The sequence below is a fragment of the Bubalus kerabau genome, chromosome 15 (assembly GCF_029407905.1).
Source record: "Bubalus kerabau isolate K-KA32 ecotype Philippines breed swamp buffalo chromosome 15, PCC_UOA_SB_1v2, whole genome shotgun sequence".
In the NCBI taxonomy this organism is placed as follows: Eukaryota; Metazoa; Chordata; class Mammalia; order Artiodactyla; family Bovidae; genus Bubalus; species Bubalus kerabau.
The window spans coordinates 80,897,919-80,917,013 of NC_073638.1; the positions used below are offsets into that span (position 1 = coordinate 80,897,919).

Sequence of the window (19,095 nt, forward strand, 5' to 3'; positions counted from 1 at the left end):
GACGCGGGATAACTCCTCTAGTCGCTGCCCCTGACCTCGAACGCAGGGTATCTCCTCTTGGCCGCCCCCCTGACCTCGGATGCGGGGTAGCTCCTCTCAGCCGTCCCTGAGCCATCACAGTCTGGTTCTTTCGGCCGCTGCCCCTGAGCTCAGATGTGGGGTAACTCCTCTTGGCTGCAGCCCTTTGGGCATGGGGTCCTCCCGGCTTCTGCCCCTGGCCTCAGACATGGGGTGGCTCCTCTCGGCTGAGCTTAGTGTGCTGGTTTCAGCCGCCTGTGCCTAGCGTGCCAGTCATAGCTTTATCCAGTACTAAAAATACATTATGTTTACAAACCAACTTCTCTCAACAATTTTTTCATTGCCTCTTTTACATCTTTATTCCCTAATCTGTAGATGATAGGATTCAGCATGGGAATGATAATGGTGTAAAATGTTGACACGATCATGTCGTGGTTTGAGTCATAGCTGGAAGTTGGTCTCATATATGTGAAGAGGATGGTTCCATGATAAATAGTCACTCCAGTTAGGTGAGAGCCACATATAGAAAAGACTTTACTTCTCCCTTCAGCAGACTGCATCCTCTGAATGGCCACAAGAATGAAACCATAGGAGATCAGAACAATCAGGACAGTGACTATCTCCATGGAGCCCACAAAATAGAAGAGCAGACGCTGGTTTGTGTGAGTGTCAGAGCAAGAAATAGCGAGGAAGGGAGGGATGTCACAGAAGACATGTCTGATTTCATTGGAGGCACAGAAGAAGAGGCTGAAAGTAGCCACTGTGTGTACAGTAGCATGCACGATGCCTCCAACATAGGAAGCAATGATGAGTGGCATGTAGACTCTGGGAGCCATGCTGACTGAATACAGGAGGGGGGTCGTAGATGGCTACATAGTGATCATATACCATGGCAGACAGAAGAAAGCATTCTGTGGTCCCAAAAGTAAAAAAGAGAAGCATTTTTGCTGCACATCTAAGATAGGAAATGGTTTTATTCTCTGACAGGAAATTAATCAACATTTTTGGAGTGACCATTGAAGAATAGCAGGCATCCAGGGATGATAAGACAGTCAGAAAATAGTACATTGGGTTTTGGATCTGAGAATCCACAAGGACCAACATAACCAGTCCTAAATTTCCTACCTGTGTAAAAAGATAGATTGCCAGAAAAAGTAAAAATAGGTAGACTTGTACCTCTAAATCATCCTTAAAGCCCACCAGTATAAAAATGTTTACTTCAGTCACATTTTTCATCTGGATCCAGTATGAATCTAACTCTGATGAGAGCTGTACCATTTTAGTTTTTCTCTATAGAAAAGGCAGTATTTTGTGAGAACAGAACCCACCCAACTATATCTTCCTATCTGTTTCTTCAGTTCAGTTCAGTCGCTCAGTCGTGTTCGACTCTTTATGATCCCATGAATCGCAGCACACCAGGCCTCCCTGTCCATCACCAACTCCCAGAGTTCACTCAGACTCATGTCCATCGAGTCAGTGATGCCATGCAGCCATTTCATCCTCTGTCATCCCCTTATCCTCCTACCCCTAATCCCTCCCAGCATCAGAGTCTTTTCCAATGAGTCAACTCTTCGCATGAGGTGGCCAAAGTACTGGAGCTTCAGCTTCAGCATCATTCCCTCCAAAGAAGTCCCAGGGATGATCTCCTTCAGAATGGAATGCTTGGATCTCCTTGCAGTCCAAGGGACTCTCAAGTGTCTTATCCAACACCACAGTTCAAAAGCATCAATTCTTCAGTGCTCAGCCTTCTTCACAGTCCAACTCTCACATCCATACATGACCACAAGAAAAACCATAGCCTTGACTAGACGGACCTTTGTTGGCAAAGTAATGTCTCTGCTTTTGAATATGCTATCTAGTTTGGTCATAACTTCCCTTCCAAGGAGTAAGCGTCTTTTAATTTCATGGCTGCAGTCACCATCCGCAGTGATATTGGAGCCCGAAAAAATAAAGTCTGACCCCATCTATTTGCAATGAAGTGATGGGACCAGATGCCATGATCTTCGTTTTCTGAATGTTGAGCTTTAAGCCAACTTTCTCTTGGCAATCTTGATTCCAGCTTGTGCTTCTTCCAGCCCAGCGTTTCTCATAACGTACTCTGCATATAAATTAAATAAGTAGGGTGACAATATACAGCCTTGACGTACTCCTTTTCCTATTTGGAACCAGTCTGTTGTTCCATGTCCAGTTCTAACTGTTGCTTCCTGACCTGCATATAGGTTTCTCAAGGGGCAGGTCAGGTACTCTGGTATTCCCATCTCTTTCAGAATTTCCCACAGTTTATTGTGATCCACACAATCAAAGGTTATTAGGGAAATACAAATATAAAACATTGTTATAAATCTGAGGCTGAATGACTTTATTTATTCAACAAATATTAATGGGTCATGAATTATTCCAGGACCATTTTCTTTTTTATTGAGTGAGTCACCATGTTGCTGTTTTGAACTAGATCATAATTGGAGTGTATTCCCCCTTGGGGACTCTTCTGTGGTTTCATCAACAGTTGAGTAGGTAGATATAAGCAGTTTGAGTTAATTGTATTCATAGCACATCAAAACATGCTTTGGCTGAGGTAAGAGAGAACTTCTGGAGAAGGAAATGGCAACCCACTCCAGTGTTCTTGCCTGGAGAATCCCAGGGACGGGGGAGCCTGGTGGGCTGCCGTCTATGGGGTCACACAGAGTCGGACACGACTGAAGCGACTTAGCAGCACCAGCAGCAGCAGTAGCAGCAAGAGAGAACTTCAGGACATTTGCTGAATGTTTTAGGAGTTTGGACCTAACAAGATCAGATATTCTGTGTAATCCTTTTATTAATAGTTGTTTCCTATCACACAGGTGAATAAATACAGCAAAGATAGTACAAAGGATTAAATTTATGTTTATATTTGTTTATTATTGTCATAATTTAGTTACAATTTTTATAAGTGACTTTAATTGCAACTTGGATTGTCTAGTTGATAATTCACTGGAACCACAATAAACAATGTCTAGACAAGTATAATAATTTAAAAAATTGATTTTGTTTTCAGAAAAATTCACCTTTTAACCACAGGTCTTGAGACCATTGAAAATCAAAGACTTTAGATATCTGAAAATAATAAATATGACTGATTATTTAGTAAATTTAAAACACAATATAATGCTAAATATCTCAGAAATACATTTAAATGAACTATAAGTTGCAATATACTTTCTTAATTCAATCATGACCCATCATCTTGAAAATCTTGATTATTTCCTTTGGATACATCTAATAAGGGCTAATAGAATTAGAAAGAATTTGGGAATAGCACATAAAATGTTCCAGTCTGAGAAGTTGCTATTCTGCAAGACCAACCTAATTTAGCATTATCTATTTAACAATATTTTGAAGGTTCAGCTATATGAATGTATTTTATAGTACAATATTTGCTCCACCTTGTAAAATCAATATTAATGTTCCATTCTATATATAAGAAAATTATAAGAAAAAATTTTACACAGTTAATGAATATAACTATATTGCTGATATCCTATTAAAGTTATCTGCACACTGATACAGTAGGTCATGTAAGAAGGAAATTTATTTTAGCCAATGATTTGGTGTTTTAAGCTAATTTAATATGGAAACAACTAATAGAATTCAGTGGTAAATTAACTGGTTTATCTAATGGATTTAGATGGCATGAATTCAGCCCTTGAGTGAATGAATACACATATTTTCCCTTTTGAGTCTTCAGTGAGTGGCGTGTACGCTTGACCCACTGTCTTGTCACCATGTTCTGATCTACAACTGGGAAATTATACTCTGGCAAAAAATAAATATGAGGACACAAACCACATTCCATTGAATCACAATGTTTTTCATTCTTTTGGTAGGAAATGAATTGCAATTTTTTAAAAAATCTTCTTCAAGTTTGTTCCATGAGGTATGAAGATGAAGAATGTCACCGAAGTAACATCTTTTTTACTGAAAGGCTTCACAGACAATCTTGAACTGCAAATCATCTTATTCTTCTTGTTTCTAGCAGTTTACCTCTTCACACTGATTGGAAATTTAGGGCTGGTTGTGTTGGTCATTGGGGATTGCCAGCTCCACAGCCCCATGTACTATTTTCTGAGTGTGCTTTCATCTGTGGATGCCTGCTATTCCTCAGTAATTACTCCCAAAATGTTAGCAGATTTTATGTCAAAGAACAAAGCCATTTCCTTCCTTGAATGTGCAACACAGATGTTTCTTGCTGTTACTTTTGGGACCACAGAATGCTTTCTTCTGGCTGCAATGGCATATGATCGCTATGTGGCTATCTACAACCCCCTCCTGTATTCAGTCAGCATGGCACCCAGAGTCTACGTGCCACTCATCATTGCTTCTTATGTTGGTGGCATCTTGCATGCCTCTGTGCACACAGTGGCTACTTTCAGGTTATCCTTCTGTGGATCCAATGAAATCAGGCATGTCTTCTGTGACATCCCTCCCCTCCTCGCTATTTCTTCCTCTGACACTCACACAAACCAGCTTCTACTCTTCTACTTTGCAGGCTCTATTGAGATAGTCACTATCCTGATTGTCCTGATCTCCTATGGTTTCATTCTGCTGACCATTCTGAGGATGCCATCTGCTGTAGGGAGAAGGAAAGTGTTTTCTACATGTGGTTCTCACTTAACTGGAGTGTCCATTTTTCATGGTACTCTTCTTTTCATGTATGTGAGACCAAGTTCCATCTATGCCTCAGATCATGATATGATTGCGTCTATATTTTATACCATTGTAATTCCCATGCTGAATCCCATCGTCTATAGTTTAAGGAACAAAGACGTAAAAGAGGCAATGAAAAAAGTGTTTGGGAAAAATTGGCTTATCAATAAAGTATATTTTCATAGTAAATATTAAAAAATTGAGAGTGAGGTTCTGTACATAATATCAACAAGACATAATGAAAATGCTTTATTTTAGTTTATTAATATATTTCTCTTCTTCCTGGATATTTTAATATAAGATCATACTTAAATTTCAATCTATGTTATTTTATATGCAGAAAAAACTGTATCATCCATCTGTGCCTTAATAATTTCTTACTGATAGATTTATCCACACACATACTCACACACACATGCACACACACATATAAATGCTTGTATGTAAGAAGCATGTTGATTGATACAACACAAACACACATAGGCATGTGTGTATGTAACTTTTCTTTAGCATATTATGTATTATTTTCTTCTTTCATCTTGATATAACTAGAATGTATAGTCCCCAATATTCACAACATTATTAACATTATATCTGACTAGCTTGATTAAATGCCAGCTAATAAATAGCAAAACCATAGTTCATATGGTTCCAAACCACGGAGTCATTGGTATTTGAATTCATTTCAAAGCATTCTGATCTATCCTTAGATTTATTCATTGGCAGCTATCTAATCCCAGTCTGTGGTTTGGGGACCATAGATAACATGTTCAAATTCCTGGTGTTAACTACCATGCTGATTTGTAAGGATGCATTTCTTCCATTTTTGTTATTTCATTCAGAGCTTGAGTGCTAAGCAAATCTTTAATTTCTCACAGAAAATAAAGTCCAGGCATTGACATCTATCATGATCACACATGAAAAAAAGACAAACACAATTCAGAGAGTACTGTATAACTGGCCTGTGTATTCGGTTCTTTCCACAGCTGAGCCCCAATCCACCTTTATGGATTTGATTACAGGTCTGGTGCTGACTCGGATTTTAGTTCTCTGTTCCTTGGACCCTTTCAACTCTGATATGCCCCTGCAGAAACCCCCACTCCTCATGTTCAGGCCCAAGAACCTCATTACAGAAGGGTCCCTCCTACATGCATGTTTAAGCCTTGTTTCCAATAGACCTCATTTTCATTGCGAGGACATGTGTCCTTCAGAGATAACTTTAAGATGTAGTATTCTCCTTTCCTGCTTTCATCCATTTATTAACTTTTAATTACAATTTTGCAAAAACTCATTTTCTTCTTAAAGTGAAGTGAGTGAAGTCACTCAGTCGTGTCCGACTCTTTGCGACCCCATGGACTGTAGCCTATCAGGTTCCTCTGTCCATGGGATTTTTCAGGCAAGAGTGCTGGAGTGGATTGCCATTTCCTTCTCCAGGGGATCTTCCCAACCCAGGAATCGAACCCTGGTCTCCTGAATTGCAGGCAGACGTTTTACCATCTGAGCCACTAGGGAAGAGTTTTAAATGCTTCTTAAAGGAGAATCCTTATTTTTAAATCCAAGACAGTTTTCTAAGATTTAGGGTCCAACCTAATGATACTTTTCTGAATTGAGATTAAGTTTAAATTATAATTCAACAGTTCTTGCGCAGAACCCTCTCACCTATATTACCTGTATTTGAAAGTGCTGGTAGCTCAGTTGTTTCCATCTCTTTGCAACCCCATGGACTATAGCCTGCCAGGCTCCTCTGTCCATGGAATTCTCCAAGCAAGAATAATGGAGTGGGTTGCCACTTCCTACTTTAGGGCATCTTCCTGACTGAGGGATCGAACCTGGGCTCCTGAATTGCAGGAAGGTTCTTCACTGCTTGAGCCATCAGGGAAGCCCTTATTGTATTTATTCCTATGCAATATCTCTGCTCTTATTTCTCCTGTTTGGGATACTCTCCTTGCTGCTATTCATACGGTTTCTTCTACTAAATATCAAAACTAAACCATGTTCACTGATATTAGTTATAGTTGCAAATCCAAACTATGCCAATGTGCTTAATAGTGTGTGTATATGCGTGTGTGTGTGTGTGTGTATCATTCGGCATTGAAGAGATTCTTAAACATAATTCAATATCACAAGATTAAATTTTATGCTTTAAAGAAAAATAAACACAAATATAGGGAAAAAACTAGCTATAAATAAGAGAAAATAGATACAGTTATGCATCTATTAAATTTATAAATAATAGACTGCATACAGAAGTATGTACATACAGAAGAAGTACCTAGAATTATGGTTTCTCAGATGGTGCTTTGGTAAAGAATTAGCCTGCCAATGCAGGAGACACTAGAGATGTGGGTTCAATCCCTGGATCAAGAAGATTTCCTGGAGAAGGAAATGGCAACACACTCCAGTATTCTTGCCTGGGAAAGCCCATGGACATAGAAGTCTGGTCTACAGTCAATGGGGTCCATCAAGCTCCTCTGTTCACGGGGTTGCAACAGAGTCAGAAGTGATTTAGTGATTTTAGCAAGGTCAACTAAAGTGATTTAGTGATTTAGCAACAACAACTAAAGACTTGAAGTTAATTATCTCCATGAAAATCCTATTGCTATAACAGTTACATTCTGAAGTACAGAGGGTTAGGATTTCAATTTATGTATATTGGTATATATTCTATGTATATTTACACACACACAGTCCCATAGGCATGAAATTTTTACCTTAAAATATGTAGTATCAACTTTCTTCTCATATAATCCAAAATAGCTATGTTACTGTAGTTGCAATTACTAGTAATTTGATAATTATATATCTGACTAGCTTAAGCAAACACAATCTAATCAATAGGAAAACCACAGCTCACCTACTCCCATATCATGTGCCATGGAATCATTAGTTTGGACTCCAGTTCTAATCACTCTGCTCCAGCCTCAGATCTCTGCATTGCTATGCTATGCTAAGTCACTTCAGTCATGTCCGACTCTGTGTGACCCCATAGACAGCAGCCCACCAGGAACCCCCGTCCCTGGGATTCTCCAGGCAAGAACACTGGAGTGGGTTGCTATTTCCTTCTCCAATGCATGAAAGTGAAAAGTGAAAGTGAAGTCACTCAGTCGTGTCCGACTCTTCGCGACCCCATGGACTGCAGCCTACCAGGCTCCTCCGTCCATGGGATTTTCCAGGCAAGAGTACTGGAGTCGAGTGCCATTGCCTTCTCCAGATCTCTGCATTGGCAGCAGTCTATTCCCAGTCTGTGGTTCACACGTGTGTGTTCAAATGCCTGTTGCTATTTTTATGCTCTTTGTATCGGTGCATTTCTCTCCCTCTTAGCATTTCATCCAGAGTATGGGAGGAGAAGGGGACGACAGAGGATGAGATGGTTGGATGGCATCACTGTCTCAATGGACATGAGTTTGGGTAAACGCTGGGATTGGTGATGGACAGGGAAGCCTGGCGTGTTGCAGTTCAGGGGGTCGCAAAGAGTCGGAAATGACTGAGTGACTGAACTGACTTATGGATAGTAAATTCATTCAATAATTCATAACAGAATACAGAGACTAGGCATTAGCATTTACCAAGATAACACTTAATTCTCAAGGATGACAAAAGACAAGCACAATTCAGAGAGTTAGGTAGGACTGGCTGGCATATGGAGCTTGTCCCAAGCTAAGCTCCACCACATCTTCCTGGCTTTCCCTGAAGGCCTGGTCCTGACTCAGCTTTGCCTGTTTTCTTTTGACTCTTTCCACTCTGTGAGCCGATAGATGCCACCATTCCTCGGTGTCAGAGACAATGAACAAGGTACAAAAAGCATCCCTACTGTGCTCATATTAAACCCTGCTTCCAACAGACTTCCTTTTCATTGCAAGGGCATGTTTTTTAAAGTTAATTGTATCAATATTATATGTATTTTTCCTTCCTCCTATCAATCCTTCCATTATCATTAATATTTTTGGGGTGTAAAATCATTTTGGTTTTAATAGGGCTTCCTCCTTAAATAGAGTCTAAGCTGAAAATATTTCCCTAAAATGGGATTACATTACAAGTTATTACATTTAGTTGTTGGCTAAATTAATCATGTTTAAATACCATATCAATTAAAGTAGTTTATTTTACAGCTTATTTTTGTTACATTCTTTATCATGTTTTCATATTTTAAAGTCCACAGATATGAATAAATGTAGTTCTTTCAATATTGAAATGTTATTGTGAAAACTATACAACTACATACTAGCTTTGCTACGAGGTGCTTGAAGTGCCTTTTTACATTCACAATTGTAAATATGGAAGTAAGTAAGCACACATAGCAAGATTTTGATTTGCTTAAAATAATAAAATAATATAAAAATTATTTAAGTGCTTCCAGATAACTAGAAAATGGCATAAATGAAACTAACTTATTTCAACTTATTGTGCAGAGCTGCCTGTTTAAGTAAAATCACTTAATATCATTATCCTATTCATTAGCTTCCAGTGTTGAATTGAAGAGCATACAGTATTTTGGAGATGTACTCTTTTTGCAAAAAATAACAATATGATTTTATTTTTCTTCTTATTTTCTAAGAATACATGTTACTAAGTTGTTCATTTTGACCTCTGCAGCTTATCATATGGGTACTGATTTTCAAATTTTTTCAAGTAACATGTGAGGTGCTTCTCAATCATGGTCTTATTATCTCTGCAAAGTCCTTGGAAATATTTTTGAAATATATTTCAGTCAAAAACAAATTGTGGAATTTTTTATTATGTTATAGTTGCTTATGGAGTTTCTATTTTTTCCCCCAATGTCATTACACCATTTCTTTTTATTTATTTATTTAACTTTACAATATTGTTTTGGTTTTGCCATATATCAAAATGAATCTGCCACAGGTATACAAGCGTTCCCCATCCTGAACCCTCCTCCCTCCTCCCTCCCCATACCATCCCTCTGTATCGTCCCAGTGCACCAGCCCCAAGCATCCAGAATCATGCATCCAACCTGGACTGGTGACTTATTACATATATGATATTATACATATTTCAATGCCATTCTCCCAAATCATCCCACCGTCTCCCTCTACCACAGAGTCCAAAAGACTGTTCTATACATCTGTGTCTCTTTTGTTGTCTCGTATACAGGGTTATTGTTACCATCTTTCTAAATTCCATATATATGCGTTAGTATACTGTATTGGTGTTTTTCTTTCTGGCTTATTCACTCTGTACAATAGGCTCCAGTTTCATCCACCTCATTAGAACTGATTCAAATGTATTCTTTTAATGGCTGAGTAATACTCCATTGTGTATATGTACCACTGCTTTCTTATCCATTTGTCTGCTGATGGACATCTAGCTTGCTTCCGTGTCCTGGCTATTATAAACAGTGCTGCGATGAACATTGGGGTACACGTGTCTCTTTCAATTCTGTCTTCTTCAGTGTGTATGCCCAGTAGTGGGATTGCTGGATCATAAGGCAGTTCTGTTTCCAGTTTTTCAAGGAATCTCCACACTGTTCTCCATAGTGGCTGTACTAGTTTGCATTCCCACCAACAGTGTAAGAGGGTTCCCTTTTCTCCACACCCTCTCCAGCATTTATTGCTTGTAGACTTTTGGATTGCAGCCATTTTGACTGGTGTGAAATGGTACCTCATAGTGGTTTTGATTTGCATTTCTCTGATAACGAGTGATGTTGAACATCTTTTCATGTGTTTGTTAGCCATCTGTATGTCTTCTTTGGAGAAATGTCTATTTAGTTCTTTGGCCCATTTTTTGATTGGGTCATTTATTTTTCTGGGATTGAGCTGTAGGAGTTGCTTGTACATTTTTGAGATTAGTTGTTTGTCAGTTACTTCATTTGCTATTATTTTCTCCCATTCTGAAGGCTGTCTTTTCACCTTGCTTATAGTTTCCTTTGTTGTGCAAAAGCTTTTAAGTTTAATTAGGTCCCATTTGTTTATCTTTGCTTTTATTTCTAATATTCTGGGAAGTGGGTCATAGAGGATCCTGCTGTGATGTATGTCGGAGAGTGTTTTGCCTATGTTCTCCTCTAGGACTTTTATAGTTTCTGGTCTTATGTTGTGATCTTTAATCCATTTTGAGTATTTTTGTGTATGAAGTTAGAAAGTGCTCTAGTTTCATTCTTTTACAAGAGGTTGACCAGTTTTCCCAGCACCACTTGTTAAAGAGATTGTCTTTTCTCCATTGTATATTCTTGCTTCCTTTGTCAAAGATAAGGTGTCCATATGTGCGTGGATTTATCTCTGGGCTTTCTATTTTGTTCCATTGATCTATATTTCTGTCTTTGTGCCAGTACCATACTGTCTTGATGACTGTGGCTTTGTAGTAGAGCCTGAAGTCAGGCAGGTTGATGCCCCTAGTTCCATTCTTCTTTCTCAAGATAGCTTTGGCTATTTGACGTTTTTTGTATTTCCATACATATTGTGAAATTATTTGTTCTAGCTCTGTGAAGAATACCCTTGGAAGCTTGATAGGGATTGCATTGAATCTATAAATTGTTTTGGGTAGTATACTCATTTTCACTATGTTGATTCTTCCAAACCATGAACATGGTATATTTCTCCATCTATTAGTGTCCTCTTTGATTTCTTTCACCAGTGTTTTATAGTTTTCTATATATAGGTCTTTAGTTTCTTTAGGTAGATATATTCCTAAGTATTTTATTCTTTTTGTTGCAATAGTGAATGGAATTGTTTCCTTAATTTCTCTTTCTGTTTTCTCATTATTAGTGTATAGGAATGCAAGGGATTTCTGGGTGTTGATTTTATATCCTGCAACTTTACTATAGTCATTGATTAGTTCTAGTAATTTTCTGGTGGAGTCTTTAGGGTTTTCTATGTAGAGGATCATGTCAGCTCCAAACACTGAGAGTTTATTTCTTCTTTTCCAATTTGGATTCCTTTTATTTCTTTTTCTGCTCTGATTGCTGTGGCGAAAACTTCCAAAACTATGTTGAATAGTAATGGTGAAAGTGGGCACCCTTGTCTTGTTCCGGACTTTAGAGGAAATGCTTTCAATTTTTCACCATTGAGGATAATGTTTGCTGTGGGTTTGTCATATATAGCTTTTATTATGTTGAGGTATGTTCCTTCTATTCCTGCTTTCTGGAGAGTTTTTATCATAAATGGATGTTGAATTTTGTCAAAGGCTTTCTCTGCATCTATTGAGATAATCATATGGTTTTTATTTTTCAATTTGTTAATGTGGTGTATTACATTGATTGATTTGCGGATATTGAAGAATCCTTGCATCCCTGAGATAAAGCCCACTTGGTCATGGTGTATGATCTTTTAATGTGTTGTTGGATTCTGATTGCTAGAATTTTGTTAAGGATTTTTGCATCTATGTTCATCAGTGATATTGGCGTGTAGTTTTCTTTTTTTGTGGCGTCTTTGTCAGGTTTTGGTATTAGAGTGATGGTGGCCTCATAGAATGAGTTTGGAAGTTTACCTTCCTCTGCAATTTTCTGGAAGAGTTTGAGTAGGATAGGTGTTAGCTCTTCTCTAAATTTTTGGTAGAATTCAGCTGTGAAGCCGTCTGGACCTGGGCTTTTGTTTGCTGGAAGATTTCTGATGACAGTTTCAATTTCTATGCTTGTGATGGGTCTGTTAAGTGACCTTCTTTGTCTCTTTTCACAGCCTTTGTTTTAAAGTCTATTTTATCTGATATGAGTATTGCTACACCTGCTTTCTTTTGGTCCCTATTTGCATGGAAAATCTTTTTCCAGCCCTTCACTTTCAGTCTGTATGTGTCCCCTATTTTGAGGTGGGTCTCTTTTAGACAACATATGTAGGGTCTTGTTTTGTTTCCATTCAGCCAGTCTTTGTCTTTTGGTTGGGGGCATTCAACCCATTTACATTTAAGGTAATTACTGATAAGTATGATCCCGTGGTCATTTACTTTATTGCTTTGGGTTCGAATTTATACACCCTTTTTGTGTTTCCTGTCTAGAGAATATCCTTTAGTATTTGTTGGAGAGCTGGTTTGGTGGTGCTGAATTCTCTCAGCTTTTGCTTGTCTGTAAAGCTTCTGATTTCTCCTTCATATTTGAATGAGATCCTTGCTGGGTGCAGTAATCTGGGCTGTAGGTTATTTTATTTCATCACTTTAAGTATGTCTTGTCATTCCCTCCTGGCTTGGAGAGTTTCTATTGAAAGATCAGCTGTTATCCTTATGGGAATTCCCTTGTGTGTTATTTGTTGTTTTTCCCTTGCTGCTTTTAATATTTGTTCTTTGTGTTTGACTTTTTTAATTTGATTAATATGTGTATTGGGGTGTTTCACCTTGGGTTTATCTTGTTTGGGACTCTCTGGGTTTCTTGGACTTGAGTGATTATTTCCTTCCCCATTTTAGGGAAGTTTTCAACTATTATCTCCTCAAGTATTTTCTCATGGTCTTTCTTTTTGTCTTCTTCTCTGGGGCGCCTATGATTCGAATGTTGTAACGTTTAATATTATCCTGGAGGTCTCTGAGATTGTCCTCATTTCTTTTAATTAGTTTTTCTTTTTTCTCTCTGATTCATTTATTTCTACCTTTCTATCTTCTAATTCACTAATCCTATCTTCTGCCTCTGTTATTCTACTATTTGTTGCCTCCAGAGTGTTTTTTATTTCATTTATTGCATTATTCATTTTATATTGACTCTTTTTTATTTCTTCTAGGTCCTTGTTAAACCTTTCTTGCATCATCTCAATCCTTGTCTCCAGGCTATTTATCTGTGATTCCATTTTGATTTCAAGATTTTGGATCAATTTCATTATCATTATTCAGAATTCTTTATCAGGTAGATTCCCTATCTCTTCGTCCTTTGTTTGGTTTGGTGGGCATTTATCCTGTTCCTTTACCTGCTGGGTATTCCTCTCTCTCTTCATCTTGTTTAAATTGCTGAGTTTGGGATGTCCTTTCTGTATTCTGGCAGTTTGTGGAGTTCTTTATTGTGGTGTTTCCTCACTGTGTGTGGGTTTGTACAGGTGGCTTGTCAAAGTTTCTTGGTTAGGGAAGCTTGTGTCAGTGTTCTGGTGGGTGGAGCTGGATTTCTTCTCTCTGGAGTGCAATGAAGTGTCCAGTAATGAGTTATGAGATGTCTATGGTTTTGGGGTGACTTTGGGCAGCCTGTATATTGGAGCTCAGGTCTGTGTTCCTGTGTTGCTGGAGAATTTGCTTGGTATGTCTTGCCCTGGAACTTGTTGGCCCTTGTGTGGTTCTTGGTTTCAGTGTAGGTATGGAGGCATTTGATAAGCTCCTGTCAATTAATGTTTCCTGAAGTTAGAGTTTGGACTTAAGCCTCCTGCTTACAGTTATTGGTCTTATTTTTACAGTAGTCTCAAAACTTCTCCTTCTGTACAGCACCATTGATAAAACATCTAGGTTAAAGATGAAAAGTTTCTCCACTGAGAGGGTCACCCAGAGAGGTTCACAGCGTTACATGGAGAAGAGAAGACGGAGGAGGGAGTTAGAGGTGACCCGGATGAGATGAGGTGGAATCAATAGAGGAGAGAGTGGGCTAACCAGTAATCACTTTCTTATGTGCACTCCACAACTGGACCACTCAGAGATGTTCATGGAGTTATACAGAGAAGAGAAGAGGGAGGAAGGAGACAGAGGTGGCCAGGAGGATAAAAGGGGGGAATGAAAAGGAGAGATGGATCCAGCCAGTAATCAGTTCCCTAAGTGTACTCCACCATCTGGAACACACAGAAATTCACAGAGTTGGGTAGAGTAGAGAGGGGTTAGAGAGGAAACACAGGCGACCTGGTGGAGAAAAAGGAGAGTCTGAAGGGGGAGAGAGCAGTTAAGCCAGTAATCTCGCTCCCTAGTAAAAAATGGATATTGAAGACTGGGTTCTTAAAAGTACAAAATTGGTAACAAATACCTAAAAGCAAAAATTAAAAATCTAGAGTAGAGTTTTTAATTTAAAAAATACAATGTTAAAGAAAAAAAGAAGGAAAATAAATAGAGAAAAAGAAAAAGAAGAAAAAAATGTCACAAAAATTATAAAGAAAATATAGGTACAAAATTGATAACAAATACCAAAAAGCAAAAGTTAAAAATCTAGAGTAGAGTTTGGAATTTCAAAAAGACAATGTTAAAGAAAAGAAGAAGAAAAAGAAAGAGAGAAAAAAGAAACAAAACAAAAACAAAGTCACAAAAATTATAAAGAAGATATAGGTACAAAGTTGATAACAAATACCAAAAAGTACAAATTAAAAATGTAGAGTAGAGTTTGGAATTTCAGGAATACAATGTTATAGAAAAGATGAAGAGAAAGAAAGAGAGAAAAAAAAGTCAAAAAAGTTATAAAAAAAAAAAAGTACAAAATTGATAACAAATCCCAAAAAGCTAAAATTAAAAATCTAGATTAGAGTTTGGAATTTCAAAAATACAATGTTAAAGAAAAGAAGAACCAAAAAAAAAAAGAAAGAAAGAGAAAAAGAGAAAAAAACCAAGGTCACAAAAGTTATAAAAGTATATATATGAAGTTTACTTTTTTTTTTTTAAAAGGGTCTCTCTCTCTCTCTCTTTTTTTTTTTTTTTTTTTTTGCAAAGTAATAGTAGGTTATAAAAAGAAAAATTAAAGGAGTAATAGAGGACTTAAAAATTAAAAAAAAAAAGAAAGAAACAATGATCGTAAAAATAGTAAATATATATATATATAGAGAGAGAGGACTTTTCTCTGATGTTGTTGTGGGTATTGTAGGGTCAGTTCACTTTCTGCTAGTTCCTTGTTCCGGCTTATATTTCTCAAGATCTATAGGCCCCTTCCTATGTAGTCAGTACTAACCACGGGGTTTTAATCTATTGCCTGTCGCTTCCAAGGCGGTTCCCTCTGTTATAGCTTCTTCTGTTTGCTGGTCTCTTCAGTGTCTGATTTCCACCCTGATACAAAAGGAGCTGTGGTGGACCCTTTTTTTGTTTGTTTGTTTGTTTTTAAGGCTCACTTGTTCAGTCATGCTGTGGAGAGGGAGGGATGCTGCAAACAAATAACTCTGGCATGTGCTCGCAGTGCCTCAGCCACACTGGGCCTTGCCCCTGCTCACGGCACATGTAGCTTCCCTGCCCACACTGCTCAGGCTCTAGGTTGCTCTGCCGGGAACCATCTGCAGCTGGCCCTGGGCTGCTTGCACCTTCCAGGTCTAAGCCGCTCAGGTTCAGGCACTTGGGTAGTCCTCAGAGGCACAGACTCATTTGGGCCTGCGTTTTGTGCCCTTCCCAGATCCGAGCAGCTCAGGTGATGAGGTGTTTGGCGAGCATGGTTGCTGCAACTTATCGCCTCCCCGCTGCTCGGTTATCTGGGTGTACAACCAGCGCACCTTCTCAGGTGGATGTTGACTGTCCAGAACCCCAAGAAGTTTTAGTTAGCAAAGAAGCCTGCTTACAGTTTTGTAGATAATGTCTCTCTGGGGCTGCAATTGCCCCCTTCTGGCTCTAGCTGCCTGTCACCAAAGGGGGATGGTCTGCAGCTGGCTATCTCTGTATAGTCCTTTGTTCCGTGCACGGGCTTGGCGGTGTCTTAGGTTAGGGCTGGCTTTCTGAGTGGTAGATATCCCACAGTCTGGTTTGCTAGCCCAAATTATTTCACTCAGGTAGCACTTGGGGTATTCAGGCCAGATCCTTACTCTAAGCAATGCAGCCCACGCTGCACCTCCCTGCCCAGCCCCCCCTTGCTAATGGCGGATGCAGGCATCTGTGCTGCTTCTCCACTGGGGGAGTTACCGTAGGGCTCGTAATCTGTGGCTTTTAATTGTTTATTTATTTTTCCTCCCTGTTATGTTGCCCTCTGTGCTTTCAAGGCTCGGCACAGACTCAGCAGTGAGAATGTTTCCTGGTGTTTGGAAACTTCTGTCTTTTTAAGACTCCTTTCCTAGGACAGAGCTCCGTCCCTCCCTCTTTTGTCTCTTTTTTTGTCTTTTATATTTTTTCCTACCTCCTTTTGAAGACAATGGGTTGCTTTTCTGGGTGCCTGATGTCCTCTGCCGGCATTCAGAAGTTGTTTTGTGGAATTTACTCAGTGTTTAAATGTTCTTTTGATGAATTTGTGGGGGAGAAAGTGTTCTCCCAGTCCTATTCCTCTGCCATCTTAGCTCCTCCCATTACACTATTTCTTAATTGGTGGTATAGGAACAAAGGGAAGTATATGACTTTTTTTTTAAGTTAAAGACATTTTTGTATCTGAACTGAAATCTTAGTTATTGAAACAAAATTAATTACTGGATTCATCACATTAAGGGGCAGACTTTTGGCATGTTAACTTTTGTTTTTCCTTCAGCTTGCCATAATTAAAAAAGTATTTAAGTAGTGAGAAATCTGCCATATACAGGGTCAGGCTGAATTTAATAGTTTATGATGTTAAACATGCTACATTTTTATTGAATTTAATTGTCCATATCTCAGGAAGAATAAAGCTTCAGCTTGCTGTTAGAAGAAAGTAAGTCACATCTTTATTTTCCCAGAAATGTTTCCATAAATCCATGTAGAAGACATTTCTAACACACAAAATAAATTGATAAGTATGAGTTTAAGGGCTTCCCTCGTTGGTCAGTGGTAAAGAATCTGCCTGCCAATGCAGGAGACCTGGGTTGAATTCCTGGCTTGAGAAGATCCTCTGGAGAAAGAAATGGCAATTCACTCCAGTAATCTTGCCTGGGAAATCCCAAGGACAGAGAAGCCTGGCAGGCTACAGTCCATGGAGTCACAGAGAGTCAGATACGGCTTAGGGATTAAAAAACAACAATACAGGCATGAGTTTACCACACCAAAATATGTTCATTTAATTCTCACAAAAGTCTAGTGTAAAAAAAAAATACAATTAAATTTTATTTCTGTATAAATTCATACAACTTACATAATAATCATGAGAACACACAGAGGCAAAAATAACAAGGTATCATTAGGTTTGAATTGTTATATTAATAAAATAATCTATAAAGCATCAATTAATGGTACAAATATATATTAATAAATTTGGAATATCATAAAAATTACCTTAATCTTTAAAAATTCTATTTTCTTTTTCTCTCCAAACCTCTCTCCTACTTTCCTTCTCTTCCTGTTGCTTTCTCTTTCTCTCTCAAATCCATGGAATATATACAAAGATGTTTACTATAGAGAGTAAGATGAAAAACAAGAATTAGGTACAGAAAATAAATACAAATATGCAAATGAATTTTGAAAAATGGACCAGTAGGTAGTCTAGCAAGGAATCCATCACAAAATATAAATTAACTGATAGATACAGGAGACATTTCAGTGACATTACAATTCTAACCTTTCCTTAACTAATGTGCTTGAAATAAAATAACTGTGGTAAATTAAGAACTTTATTTGGAGTTAAAAAAAAATGTATTGAAATCTCAGATTTAGCACTTAGTGACAGCATTAACTCAGAAAAGTTATTTCTGAACCACACACACACAGAAAAAAACTAATTGACCAAAATTTTCAGGTATATTTTGTTCAACTACATGGATATGGTGTAATTTCAAAGCATTTTTAGCAGCTGATTAAAATATGTTTCATAAGTTAAAATATTAAGCATCTGTGAAGGTTGCCTATATATGAACTATAACTTATAAATTTTACTTAAATCAATGAAATTAATAGAGAATTTAAAATCAAAGTGTAAAAATAAAAGCACTGGGCAATTAATGGGTCCCAAAAAGAAACAAGGAATTTATTTTTTAAGCTATGCATACATTTGCATGAGATAAAATATATAATAAACTCTATTTTATTGATATTAAACTGGGTCAGTCCCAATATTCTATGCTATAAGAAACTTTAAAAAGCCTTTCTGTCCCTGCATTATGCCTTTCCCCAAATTAGAATGGTAAATCATCTTTTTTGAAAATTAGCCCAATCATGAACATCCTTTCAAAAAAAAAAATCAAAATTAAAAGTGTCTTTAAAATTAGAATTTATAAGCTGTATTCTGTGATTCAGTACACCAAAACCAGACAATTTTGACTGGTGAACTTTTTAAGCTTAACAAAGGAAAATTTAAAGAATTAGCACCAATTTCTTAAATAAAAATATAGAATGGTAAATAAAAATTTGTGGACACATCAATAAAATAAAATACTAGTATATTTATTTAAGTTCTCCTGATAGGTATAAATTTATACCTGGTAGGTATAAATTTCTAGTAAACTTTTATGTCTCTGTTCTTGCCCGTAGAGCAAGAAGAGTTCATGAATGAAAGTGTGTTTTATTCCAATTTATGTCCCATTAGAAAATGTATCTATTTCACTATAGGGCACTGGGTTCATGATAGAGAAAAGTATGAGGTTTAGCTACTGTACAACTCCATTGACTGTAGCCAACAAGGCTTCTCTGTCCATGGAATTCTCCAGGCAAAAATACCAGAGTGAGTAACCATTCCCTTCTCCAGGGGATCTTCCTGACCCA

General features: G+C 37.8%; 1 protein-coding gene and 1 pseudogene across 1 annotated transcript; one reads left to right on the forward strand and one right to left on the reverse strand.

Moving 5' to 3' along the window:
- Positions 1-326: 326 nt before the first annotated feature.
- On the reverse strand, positions 327-1,299 carry LOC129628509 (olfactory receptor 5T3-like; annotated as a pseudogene).
- Positions 1,300-3,816: 2,517 nt separating this feature from the next.
- Positions 3,817-4,896, forward strand: LOC129628508 (olfactory receptor 5T2-like). Its single transcript, XM_055547939.1, has one exon. The coding sequence runs from the start codon at positions 3,934-3,936 to the stop codon at positions 4,894-4,896; it is 963 nt and encodes a 320-aa protein (XP_055403914.1). The 5' UTR covers positions 3,817-3,933.
- Positions 4,897-19,095: the final 14,199 nt, after the last annotated feature.

Excerpts from the sequence above, each read along its gene's own strand:
- LOC129628508 (XM_055547939.1), top strand. The coding sequence starts at position 3,934 with ATGAAGATGAAGAATGTCACCGAAGTAACATCTTTTTTACTGAAAGGC.